Source organism: Corylus avellana, chromosome 8 (genome assembly GCF_965113065.1).
Source record: "Corylus avellana chromosome 8, dhCorAvel1.hap1.2, whole genome shotgun sequence".
In the NCBI taxonomy this organism is placed as follows: domain Eukaryota; kingdom Viridiplantae; phylum Streptophyta; class Magnoliopsida; order Fagales; family Betulaceae; genus Corylus; species Corylus avellana.
In genome coordinates this window covers 23017712-23030754 of record NC_142497.1, presented here as the reverse complement: position 1 = coordinate 23030754, position 13043 = coordinate 23017712, and the positions used below count along the sequence as shown (strand labels likewise).

The 13043-nt window shown below is 36.4% G+C and overlaps 1 protein-coding gene and 1 pseudogene across 1 annotated transcript; both read right to left on the bottom strand.

The window, feature by feature from the left end:
• Positions 1-38: 38 nt before the first annotated feature.
• Positions 39-3005, bottom strand: LOC132163183 (cation/H(+) antiporter 4 pseudogene; annotated as a pseudogene).
• Positions 3006-4928: 1923 nt separating this feature from the next.
• Positions 4929-9925, bottom strand: LOC132163751 (mitochondrial 28S ribosomal protein S29-like protein). Its single transcript, XM_059574122.2, has 7 exons — positions 9486-9925; positions 9234-9400; positions 7540-7751; positions 6793-7047; positions 6480-6566; positions 5907-6079; positions 4929-5504 (listed from the first exon to the last, which is right to left on the bottom strand). Exons 1-7 carry the CDS (start codon positions 9851-9853, stop codon positions 5384-5386), a joined length of 1383 nt encoding a protein of 460 aa, XP_059430105.1. The 5' UTR covers positions 9854-9925; the 3' UTR covers positions 4929-5383.
• Positions 9926-13043: the final 3118 nt, after the last annotated feature.

The following is a 13043-nucleotide window of genomic DNA, read 5'->3' as shown; positions in this document are numbered from 1 at the left end:
AGAAGGATAAGAGCTCCACCAGCCTCCCCAGCTGAGGACTAGGTCTTATTTTTTTGTTGTTGAACCACCAAAACAGAAGTTCCACTATTAAGATCTGATGAGGTGAGCAAGTCTCCAATAATCCCTAACTCTGGAAATTCACTCCATTCTGCAAGCCCTGATGTTTGTGGAGAGACTACATTATGCCGTCTACCAACAATAATAAGGTCATATTCCTTCATCGTACACCGAACTATTGATGCTGTCTGAGCCCCATCTTTCACAATCTCTTCTATAAATACCACATATTCATCATCCACACTATTAAGTTTAACATCATTTAGTATCTCATAGTCAAGCAATTTGTCCAAGTGGGTATTACCATCATTGCTAGTGGCAACAAAGTGAAACACAGTCAAGATAATTTTCGAGTTATTGGCCATGCGTTTGGCAAAAGTCAATGCCTCTCGATCATCATTACCTCCTAAGAAGATCATGGCAACAGAACAAGATGACTTTGATGAAACCGTTGGGCAGCCTAAATGACCACGGTCAACTAGGATCCCAACAGAACATGGAGCTAGTTCAAGCACGTTGCAGTTTAAGGTCCTTATGGTACTGTCCTCTGATTCAACAAAACCATCAATAGACCATTTTCGATGGAAAGGTAGTACTATGAGGGATGTGAGTTTGTCCATTCCAAGGATGCATATGTCGTCGTGCATGTGCTTGAATGGAGAGATTATTGTGAAGATGTCTACTAATAGAGCACCCTGATTGTCTTGTTCAAAGTGATTGAAGGCAAGAATGACATTCTCTGAATAGGAACTGTTGAACAAAATCTTTTTCTGCATTTGGTGGGAAATAAAAATAGGAGAGGCTCGACCAATTAATTCAATAAGATGAAGGACATAAATAAAAACAGGCCTTTCTCTAGATGAGCACACGACTTCAAGTAGTTTGGTTATAGCAGCAATGTTATCTGGCTTGTGGATGCATACTAGAATTCGAAGCTCTGTGTTGCCTATGCAATGCATAATATTCCTTTTTTGGTAACTTGCATATTGCCTTGTAGGATTGTACAAGAACTTTACCAGGAGTGGCACGAAAATTGCAATCAATAAGATGTCAACAGATAACAAAGCGTACACCTGGTCCGTTAGGATCTGCAATCAAGTAAAAAATGTTGGAGAACACCATCAAGTGACATTGTTCAAGAAAACAGGGTTTTGTACTACTAAAGATTATGTGCTAGAAAATGTATTTTGCAATATAGAATGATGTTTCCAGAAGATCAATACTTTATTTCATTCTTAATTCTAGGGCTTATGCTTAAAATACTTCTAACCATGAAATACCAACTCATCTACCTTTTGATTTACTATAATGCTTTGTTCCTTTTCTTTACATCTGCATGTTGATTTTTCTTCAGGGTAAGTACTGGGTGTTTGAAAATTAAGGAAGGAAAAAAGAAAGAAAAATCCAATAGGCAATTTTATTTTTCTTTTATTTTTGTCCCCCTATCCTGCTAGTGTGAAAGGAATGAATTGAACCGTAGGAATGAATTAAAAAGGATATATGTTCACTCCATACAAAAATTAAGCTATAATGCATATAAGAGGCACCCATAGCGGAACCATAAAGAAGAGGCAACTCTGCTTGTAAAGAAAAAAATGGAGAAAAAAGATAGTCACCTCGGTATCTCTATAGTATGTATAGATGCAAAGTTGGACTACACCTTTGCAACTCAATATGAGAGTGAGTGTCATAGCATCATTTAAGGGCATTTTGGAGTACAAGGAATGGGTCAAACAAGCCGCCAATTTGGCCACAAAAGTCAAAATAATAAGGATTCCGTTGATTGTCATGAAACTGCTATCGAATTTGATTAAACTCAGATCTATCCTCATCCCACAAGTAGTCACGAAGATTGGCAGAAACACCTCCCAAATAAAGAACTTGAGCTTGTTGACAATAGCCGATCCTAAAGGTGGTCCATCTGGTACTGCCAAACCGAGAAAGAAAGGTCCAAAGAGTAAAGTTTGACCAAATGCATGAGAAAGCAAACCAGAGCCAAGTACCATTAACATGATGCCATGAATGTAGGTGTTTTCAACATGCCTGCCTTTCGGTGTTTGCCTGATTACCCAAAGCATTGCCGGTCGAATTGCAAATACAATGACGATAAGATAGATGACGATTGCTCCTAAATCTATAGCGGCGAGCATACTCCCTTCATCCTGGCTAATTCTAGTCAAGGTGAAAGTGACGGTAATAAACACGCTTAACATATCGCTTACCAATGCAGCAGATAGGCCTAATCGACCCAGTTCGGAATTCAGGATGTCAAGGTCCTCAAGAAGCCAAGCAACCACTGGAAATGGAGTTATGCAATGCCCTATTGTTATAAATGAAAGCACATCTGCTTCTTCTTTATTTAGCCAAGACCTTCCAAGTTTCACTTGGACTGAGAAGCCAATTAGGAAAGGCGACAATATGCATGCAACACCCATAAAAAAGGCTTTTTTTCCGGTTCTTTTTATCATTCCTACATCCATTTTTACCGTATTCACAAAATTGAAGAGCATGTAACTCATAAGAGACAGCATGCCTAGTATTTCTTGACCTTTAATCGAGAATACAATATTGTTGAATATACTTAAGCGACCCAGAAGAGACGGACCAAGGATTATTCCAACCTGGTTCACATATATAAAATCAACCCAATTTGTTCAGTTACTATAAAGAGAGTCTCCATATCAGAAAAGAGAAACAAAGAGAGATTAGCATGCACGTACGAGAAGTTGTGTGGGGAACCGGGGAACTCCATAACGCTTAAGAACGTAATGGAAGGCTTGGGTGAGGGTGAAAATGAGAGCCATCTGCAGAAGAAGCAGTGGCAACGTGTAGGGCATAGTCCCAGAATGAAAGTAGCTCCAAAAGCCTTCCGAGTGGACCATCGGAGGTAACTCTGTACATATGGAGATAATGCTGCTTGCATTTGACAAAACCTGTCGTCCTTCCATGCCTGTGTCTGCCTCTTTTAGTGTTTTCACACAAAAAAGTTTGATATTGTAAAAGAGAAAGAAAGAAACAAGGAAAGACCAAGCAAGTTGGGGTCTTTTCCTGTGTAAAATTTTGCCCTTTAATGCATGAACTCATAATTGCCTATTTTGTTCACTGATATCTATTCTCAGAACATGGGCGGTTAAATAAGTTCATATTGCATGTAGAAAATCATCTTATGGTTGTAATCTGGTTATTTATGTGCTTAACATTAATCACCTTCTAATAATGGGTTAATTCACTTAATTAGTATAAATATTCTGCAAGGAGGTCAGGCAGATCGGAGAAGGGAGTGGGTTGTGAAGTCATAAGGGTTTTGAGCTGGCTTAACCATATATACAAACAAAATCTAACGCAACTTAACCATACAAACAAAATCGTACGCAACGTACGGTATTGAAGATGATCATACCTCTCTAAAGCCATTGCTTTTTATATAGATTTCTTGTTTTACAACTGCAATAATGTTAATTTCTTAAATTCTTAATTGTTGGGGTCACTGTTTTCTGGGTTTGTTGGTTACAATCGTGGACTATTTTTAGGAGCAAGGATACCCACAATTAATGGACTCACCTGCCTGGGTAGCCCGGTTGTACGACCCAACTGTTCAAGATCGGTGGGCTTCACATATAGTCTCTTTTATATGAGGCTGTTCAAATTGCACATAATCCTAACAACCGATCGTAGGGCCTGAAAATTACTCCTACTCCCAATTTGTAATGCCCAGGATAAATGAATGCTTGAAAAAATATATGGGAATAAGGAAATAATAGATAAAATAATAAACTAAAGATATATTTTTATGGAAATAGATTTGAGCACGTTAGGCTTGTAGGAATAATCAAAGCATCAGAAAATTTCTTAGTTAAAAAGCTCAAAATATTCATGTCAAGGAAGTCACGTTCAATCGTGTTGTTGGGACCGCGCTCGAATGAGAGGAATCTCCATATACATATATCACTAAGTTCAAACGTGTCAAGACAAATGCTATGTTCAAACGAAATGGCATCTGTTATTTAATTGACATAAGCCCATATTTATAATATTTATAATAGTTTCACATGATATTATTATATTCAAGTGAATTTCATGATTAGTAGGAAAAAAAAAATGATTCCACAAAGGATTTCAATCTTAGCTTTCAAGATCAGTTTTCACATCCAATTTAAAATTGAAACCTTTAAGTTCAGTTTTAGATGAAGATTTTTAAACAGTTTCAAGAAATAATTTTTAAGCAGATTAAGAAAGGAAAGTTGAAGAGAGTTTAGGAGGTGGATACCTTTAACGTGCATTGGGGGGTTAAAAGGGTGAGTACCTTTAAAAGTATCGAGGGACAAAAGGGTGGATACCTTAATTTGTTAGACCAACAATGGTTAAGGGATGGATATCTATAAAATAAACCGAAGGTCCGAGGATACCTTTGTCAATAATCCACTGAGGGTCAAGGGGGTAGATACCTTTAATAACTTGAGAGTCGATAGGAGTCAATGGAGTCATGGGATCAGCACCAAGCCTAAGAACAAGACTGGTACACCTAAATAAGTATTTCAATTTCAATGTTTTAGTGTAAATTATGTATGCAAGTTTAATGTAGATAGTTTTACATGAAATGTTAACTTCCAGCTTTAGTAGTTATTAGAGATTCAAATGCTATGTAGCATGTATTTCAAACAGTAATGCCAGTTTTGCAATTGCCACCAGCCTTGCTACAAATATCTTAATATGTGAAAGCAATTTCTATAAAGATAAAGTTTTGCTCGAAAATGGGTTAGCAGAATCTATTAAATTGACATGTCTAAAAAAAAATGTGATTTTTTCATGCATTAAAAAAAAAAAAAAAAACATATAAACATATAAACACATAAAGATCATATGCTCTCAAGACACGTCAATTTAAAATACTGAATTAAAAGAAAATTTCTTTAACACCATTTAGAAGAAAACTTTGTTATTCCGTGGCGACGAACATGATCATCGGCCTCTAGACTGTGATAGAAAGATAAATAGGTGAACCAAAAACCTGGCTCAAAAAAAAAAAAAAAAAAATCGTACAACAAGATCAACTTCCAAGACCAAACTACAAAATGCTAACTGATCTATATATGGTACATTGTCTTTGGGAACTGATCCATGGGCAAGGAAAGATGATCCTGGCCAAACAAGTCATGGGTTAATGGAAATTCCTATCTCACTGGCAGCATTAGAGCAAAAATCCAATGATAGCAGTATTGCATAAATTTTCGTTGAGGAGATCAAAAAACCAGAGGCAATGAGAGCAAAATGAGACCTCTGCTAATGCACATCAATTAAAAAAAATGAAGTGAAATGAGAAGTTATCTTATGCTGATGACCGCATGAAAGGAACCAACCCCCTCATCTCTGCTCCATTTCCATTGGACAAGTAGTATACCTTCTTCCAGTTTTCTTCCGAGAATACTTCATGACCTACTAATCTTTGCCTACCAGAGATAACAATAAACAAAGCTGAGAATCTGAAACATGGGCCCAGAAGAAAAGCATTTTGGAAGCATTTTACTGTTTAGGTAGTATAATAAGGCCAGAAAGAAGTATTCTGCTTTCTCAACAAAGTCTATACAAAATCATTTTCCCTTATTTTTTTAATAGTGTTTTTTCCCGAACAATGAGTGAAACATAATGAACCCAGTTAATTTGAGAAAAATCACGTCAGGATCTTGAAGGAAGTGTGATATATTTATAGGCCATATGACAAAGAGAGGTTGCGGCTTGAACACAACAAAATACAGTCACCTATCATGGCTGAAGTAAATTGAAAGATAATTAAACATAATACTATTAGCAACAGAACAATCCTAGCAAGCATATCGATATCTTTAGCATACCTAAGGTAATAATGGCAAACAGTTGCTGCTTCGTCTAAGGTGTAGCGAGGAAGATTAAGCCGAGCATCCACAGGAACATCTGGCAAGTCCTTACGTAGCTTTCCAACTGCTGTTGAATGCGAGAAAGCACCAACCATCATGTCATCATGCATCATAGATCTAAAAGCATTCACCTGCAAATTACAGAGGAATTTTCTCACATAATGCACATATCTCTGACAGTGAGTTGAAGTATCAGTAAGGGAGATTAGCACGTATATAAGATGGGCAAGCCAAAAGGGATTAAATCTTAAGAATCAAAAGCCAGCTCCTTCATTCCTGAGACTATGATCAATACCAACCACTTACCCAACTTTTATTTGCATGATGAAGCATACAACCAACATTCTTAGGAGAAAGGAGTGAGTTCGCTACAAATGGTAAGCCATAATGTATACATGTGCTAGGTCCACCAGAAAGAGTCAAAATAACCATAAAGCCAAATGTAAAACCAAAAAAAAAAATAAAGGAATCACTTAAAATTTGCACACATTACTACACAATATATATCTGAACAAAACAGTTGGCACTAACCATTGCAACTTCTCTAGCATGTACTGGTCGGCGAGAACGAAGAGTGACCGCTTCCTCATACTCACTGAATGTAAACCAGCTGTTATACTGGAGACAAGTAACAGCAATGTATAGTTTAAACGACAATCCATAGGGGAAAACCCTGAAATCCATAGTAGGCCTGCCTACCTCTTTGAGGAAACAGAATCAAAGGAAAGGAAAAGAAAGACAGGAAAAGAGAAAAGAAGGATTGAAGAATACAAGAGTTATAAAAATACCCAAAGAACTGAAAACTATACATCATTTGAAGTTGATGCAAGAAAGTGTGTCTCACCTGATCAATTGCTATAAGCACAGGGATACTTTTCACAAGGGATAACTCTCTCCTCAAACGAACTACCACTGCAACAGCTGCTTGTGAGTATTTGATTCCTGTGTTAACCAGGTCATACAGCGTTGAACCTTCAGGCATTGCCATGCTGTCAGCATCTTTCAACCGTCCAACACCAGCACCCTCACTCAATGGAATCGGATCATCGATTTGGCAAGGTAATTGTTTTAAGTGGGATTCATTGCATTTCAGAAAGTCCTGGAAAGAAATAACTCATAAGGAATTTACAGACTCACTGCATGGCACAGTTAAAAAAATCATCTAAGAAACAAATCACAAGAACAGCTAACGTATTCTAAGGTACCATTGTGGAAGAAATATCAGGAACAGGAACTTTTTTCCCTTTTCGGAGGGGGAGGGGGGTAAGAACATTTTCCAAATGTTTTCTTAATAGTATTTATCAAGAATCTATAATCCAAAAACCCAGTTTCATGGTTAACATAACCATAATAAGTGAGTATAAAAATCAATGAACTAATGGACCAAGGTCCATATGCCACATCGCATCAACAAACTTTACAACTAAAATTTAGAGCTTATCATTGATGTTGAAAACATAAGAAATGGAACAGGGATCTTTATATTTATCTTAATTCTGCCCAACAAAGAATAAGTTCAAGAGATTGACATACACCTATGTATCACTAAAAGAGAAGAGAAAAAAGAAGGGGCCAGGGGATGTAATCTTGCCTTGAGAACATTTGTAGCTTGAAGAGGTGTGTCCCAAAGACCTGTATCTGGGTTCTTAGTGAAAAATCCTCCATGAGTCCACTCTCGACCCCTGGGGACATAAAAAACCAGCCAACCTTCATCACGAGCCCAATGAACAAGCATCGCAAGTGCAATACTCTTCCCACAGCTAGCAGGACCATCCAAGACAATCTGCTTTCTAACTTTGGGACCTAAACAAATTATTTACCAGCATAAGTGGGTCTCGTGAATGTGACCTATCATATATTTCACATGCTCATATCTTCATCTTATGATTCACATGCAAGCGAGAATAAAATCAATATTTGGAGCTTATGAGAATAAATTTCAAAAGGAAGAAAGGTAAAATAAAAAAATGACACATAATATCTTCTGGAAGTAACTATATTTTCCATTTACTTAATCAAAATAGATTATTAATTTATATCTCAAAAGAGTTGGATAGCTTCAATTCTCAACTATGCATAAGTTTATTTTAAGTGCAGGTAATGCGCTCCTAGTAGTTATGGAAACAACTAATTACCGGTTCAAACATGGTTTGGAAAGAAAAAAGTACACATCACCATCTTTCTCATCAATCAGTGCATAATTACACATCCCTAACACATAATCTTTTTTTGTTGATAAGTACATTACATTTTTATTAACTATATTTTGAAATTGTAACGAATCCCTAACACATAATCTTATAATTTTTTATATCAAAAAGACCAATAAAGAGACATGCCAACTCAAACAAATACACTTTTCTTTGATGGCCAATGTATACAACAGGTGAGAAGTTCAGAAGAAATTAATTTCCATGAATCAGGATTCATGGTAGCTCAGCTTAACTGTTGAGAAAAGGAACCCACGCATACAACAAATCCAACCTCCAAAAGTTTCTAATGAGGATCAAAATTCTCCTACGGCAAATCCACAGCAGTGGAGTCCTTAAAGTCCCGAGTATTATTTTTAATCGAACAATTCAGATTTTGCCATCTCAGATGAAAACTTAGTGAGATAAAATGAATTAAGGAAAATTAGTGATCCTCTACATGTTGTAAACATTAACATGGAAAAGCCTAAACAAATTAATTAAGGGTCCGTTTGGGTTTAAGATTTCAGAAAGTGCGTTTTAAAAACAGAGATTTTAAATGAGCAATTTGAAATCGTGATTTATAAAAAAATAAAGTTAAGCATTTAGTAAAATTGCAGTTTTACCTTTGAAATTATATGCATTTTTTAAAACACGCCACTTGCGAGCGATTTTAAAATGCAGATTCTTTTACGTTTTCAAATAACAACTTTTTTTTTAAAAAAAATGATCACAAACAATACATTTTTGTAATTTGGTTTAAAATCTCACTTTTGGTTTGTGGAATCGCAGTGCCAAAAATAATAATTAAGACTTCATTAACTCTATAGCATCCTTTTATATTTTTGTGTGTGTGTGTGTGTATATATATATATATATATATATATTGAACTCTTGCAGCATTCTAATCATCGCAATTATGTCATTTCCCGTTCTTCAAATTGAAATAACATTTGAAATCCCAAATTGTGCACAACAGCATCAGTTCAAAATTCACACATAATTTGAAATTTGTCATTGCATTTGAATTTAAAAAGAAAATTTGCAAACAAACTTAATAAATCATCTAAACTTGAAAATCAAAACCCTTTCACACCTTTCTCATCAGTGAATCTCAATGGCGGATCAACTATGCGCCGAAAATGATCGCGAAGATCCAAAAAGCTCGGCCGAACCAGAAGCGCCGGTCGCAACGAGTCCTCGAACTCCTTCACCATCCCCTCCGGCAACCCCTCCGGCAACACCGCGTTCAATCCCTTCATACTACACAACCAATTTCCCAATCACATACAAAGGATTATACATATACGCGTAGTTTTATACGTATTAAGTATTCATTGTCGTATACCTGAACTTGCAGTAGGAGCAGGCGTCTTTGTGGGAGAGGAGGGAGAGGGAGGAGGTGGAGGTGAAGAGGCGGCGGCCGTTGGGGCCAACGTCGAGCGAGGGGTCCTTCTCGTCTGCTGCGAGTTGACGCGCGCGGGCCTGCGCGTCGGACAGCGCCTTGTCGACTTCTTTTCCGCCGGCGGACGAGGAGTGCTCGTCGGCGCCAGATCTTTTGGCGTCGCCCTTGGACTTTGTCTGCTTGCCCTTGGTGACATTTGTATTCGTGTTCTTGGAAGAGTAATTCTGAGCCCACGACAAAGAAATTGGAATTGGCGAGGGCTTGATCGAGCTCGTGCCCGACGCTGAGGTTCTCAGAATAGACCGCAACATTTCTCTTCCTTGGAGTGAGGTTTTGGGGGGTTTTGGTGAAAATGGGAAGGACTAGAAGTGAGCACCACTGTGAGAGTAGATTTTGATGATTTTGAGGGTATTATTGGTATTGGCTACATTTGGGTGAGAGAGTTTAATGATGAATTCGGCCCATTTTGTGTGGGCTGAGGGCCCGTAAAAGTAGTTTAGAATTGTAATAGGTCCAATGCTCCAAGGAATACGATTTTTATTACAATTATTTTATAAATTGACATGACAATTTAGTTACACTATCATATTAATCACAATCAAATTTAATTGTTTAGTATATAACGTGGCCGCCCACGTGACACTGTCACGTCAATTTCAATCAAATTTAATCGTTCAGTGACACACGTGACAAGTGTCATGTAACGAAACTATAATAAAAGTTGTAATATTTCTAACACCACATTATAATATAAGTTTTTGTGTCACTAAATTTCATAACAATAAAAAAATATAAGTAAGACAAGTGGTTAATGTAATATCAAGATTGTAGGTTTCATATTTACTTATCTTTGTAACAAGTAGCATCAGAATCAATATTTTTCCAATATATATCAAGATTGATTGGATAGTTATAGTAGAGTTTTATGGAGCTTTTATTTAAAAATAAAATAAAATAAAATTGTTTTTACCTATGAATCATATAGTGTGATTAAGAGCATGTAGCTTGTATGGCTTAAACTCTTACATTAAAATTGTGTTTCTAAACCTTAGGGTTTGGCTTGAGTTTAGTTTTAATTGAGACTGAACAGTTGAAATTGGAATACATTCTGTAACATAACACAAAGAATGTCTCTTTTCAATTGAAACTTGACCTAAACCGAAACGATAAATGTTATATTAAAGACCTATATATTGAGATTAGGACGGTCTTGTTCCATAACAAAACACAAGAAAACACGTGTTCTAATCCCAACTCGACCCAGACAGAATCTCTAAAAGTTAATTAAGTTGGCCTAACTAAAACATAAAAGTGTATGATTTTAAAACTGAGTAGTAGGCTCTTGCATATCCTAAGTGAGTTGTGCCTGGCCAATTACACCTGGCTAGGTGGTTCGGATCAACATTGAGTCCAAGCAGATTGCCTGCTCCCGCCCACCTGCCAGGACTCCCCCAGATGCAACCTAGCTAGATGAGTCCTTCACTCTGTTGTTGTGCCCGTGTGTGTGGGGTAGTGCTTACAGCTACGCATATGCAGAAAGATCGACGAATTAGATTATTTGCAGAAGATCCGATGGCTGGCCGGATAGACGATGGGCACAGAGGCTTAACACCTAATTATTTTATTCTGAAATCAAAAAGTGATTTCGAGCGGCCGAAAGGGAGTAATACTATATATCATTATCATTCTATGCTAACGTGACATTGTCAATTCACTTTTGATTTTTCTCTTGTTTGACAAGATCGAGCTGATTGTATAGTGATGAATTGACAGTTTGTATAGTGGGATTGAGATAAAATTTTGTGATGAAAACACACGTAGAGAATGTTAAATCATTTGATTTTTTGATATTATGTTAAATCATTACTTATTCAAAAAATATAAACGGATAAGAAAATATAAATTTAATTATTTAATCAATGCATTTAACACTTGACGGTACCATTAGCAAAGAGGAATCCTGATTTGAGAATGTGGATTAACATCGCTGGAAAATAAAGTTAAAAAGTATGAGCTTGTAAAAGATTGTGATATACATGTTTATTTGGGTAATTTTGTGGCATTACTAATTATTAAGAATATCCCAAATAGTTAGGGCTAGATAACGGATAAGACTGATTGTTAAGAATCATTTTAATTAAAAGCGTATCAAGTATATATAAAAAGGATGACCCAAGAAAAAGTAGAAACATTATAGAAGATGATAATATGGAGATCGAACATATATAGCTTAAAAGTTTTGTGGTCTTTGGCTCGGTATATATACGTGTACCTAAACTTCAAACAAATATGAAGGATGATGCCATGTTGATAATTAACTTCGAATCATCTTAAACTCAGTTAACAACACCTACTTAGGATCAAGATCCTTTCCATTTTATTTGACTATAGATTCATTGGTGCATATATATATATATTGCCAAATCATGAATTTAAAATTATAATGATGTAATAGCATGTATACCATAATTAAAGTAAGAAAATAAAATATGATATATGAAATAGTTTCACCACATTTCAAGTAGGGGTGATAATTCTTGTCCACATGTCAAATTTGGGTCATGTTAAGGCAATAAGGCATCATGAGTACATGACTATATATATATATATGTTGACACTATGCTGATGTGGTAGCTAGATAACATTTATATTCATTGTATTCCCATCAATTCCATTATACATATATGCCAAAAAAAGGAAATTATCAAACTCCCAATTATAACCCGCTAATTTTGTGTTTGATTTATGTTGAATTTCTAGATCGTATCAAAAGTTATCATCCCTAATTTTAAGTCCCACCTAATACATATCTAAACTTACCATGTATCTAGAGAAGATAGAGTAACCTTATATACCACATCAATATCCTACTACACTGATGTGGTATATAGCATTATTAATACTCATTGTATTATCATATATCCCATTATACATATATGCCAAAAAAAAAAAATCATATTAAGGCAACCCCCTTGTAATTCCCCATGTTCCCCTTTGCCTATAAAAAAATATCATACCAAGGCAACAAACCAGTCATTCTCTTTAATTAGGTGTATTGGCCCATCCCATAATTATTTATTAGTAACTAATTAAACCCACTTAGAATGCAACCTAAAAGTGGGATCAAAATAAAAGAAGCTGGCTTTGACTACGTGGGTCCCTCATCCCTGACCTCTCAACCCCCCATGCAACCGAACCGTCCAAAGCTCACTTGTTCATCACCCGGCCCTCTATTATATATATAACAACCCTCTCCCTCCATGAAAAAACACACCAATTTATAACAAGTCCATATATACTTGAGAGCTCTTTGAAAGCAACTTCGAAGTTTAAGAACTGGCAAACTCTGAAGCAAGCCTGGAGGAGGAAGAAGAAGTCAACGGAAGGGTGGTCACTGCCCTCTACAATGCCCTAAGCTCCAAGGACTTTGATGAGGTGCAACGTCTACTCGCACCAGACCTAGAGTGGTGGTTCCATGGCCCACCAAACCGGCAGCATTTG

What these genes read in the sequence shown, in the direction of transcription:
- LOC132163751 (XM_059574122.2), bottom strand. Translation starts at nt 9,853, where the DNA reads ATGTTGCGGTCTATTCTGAGAACCTCAGCGTCGGGCACGAGCTCGATC. An exon ending in TGCTCCTACTGCAAGTTCAG is followed by an intron (nt 9,401 to 9,485) that starts GTATACGACAAT and finishes TTGGTTGTGTAG; the next exon opens with TATGAAGGGATTGAACGCGG. An exon ending in GAGATTCACTGATGAGAAAG is followed by an intron (nt 7,752 to 9,233) that starts GTGTGAAAGGGT and finishes TAATTTGTTTAG; the next exon opens with GTCCCAAAGTTAGAAAGCAG.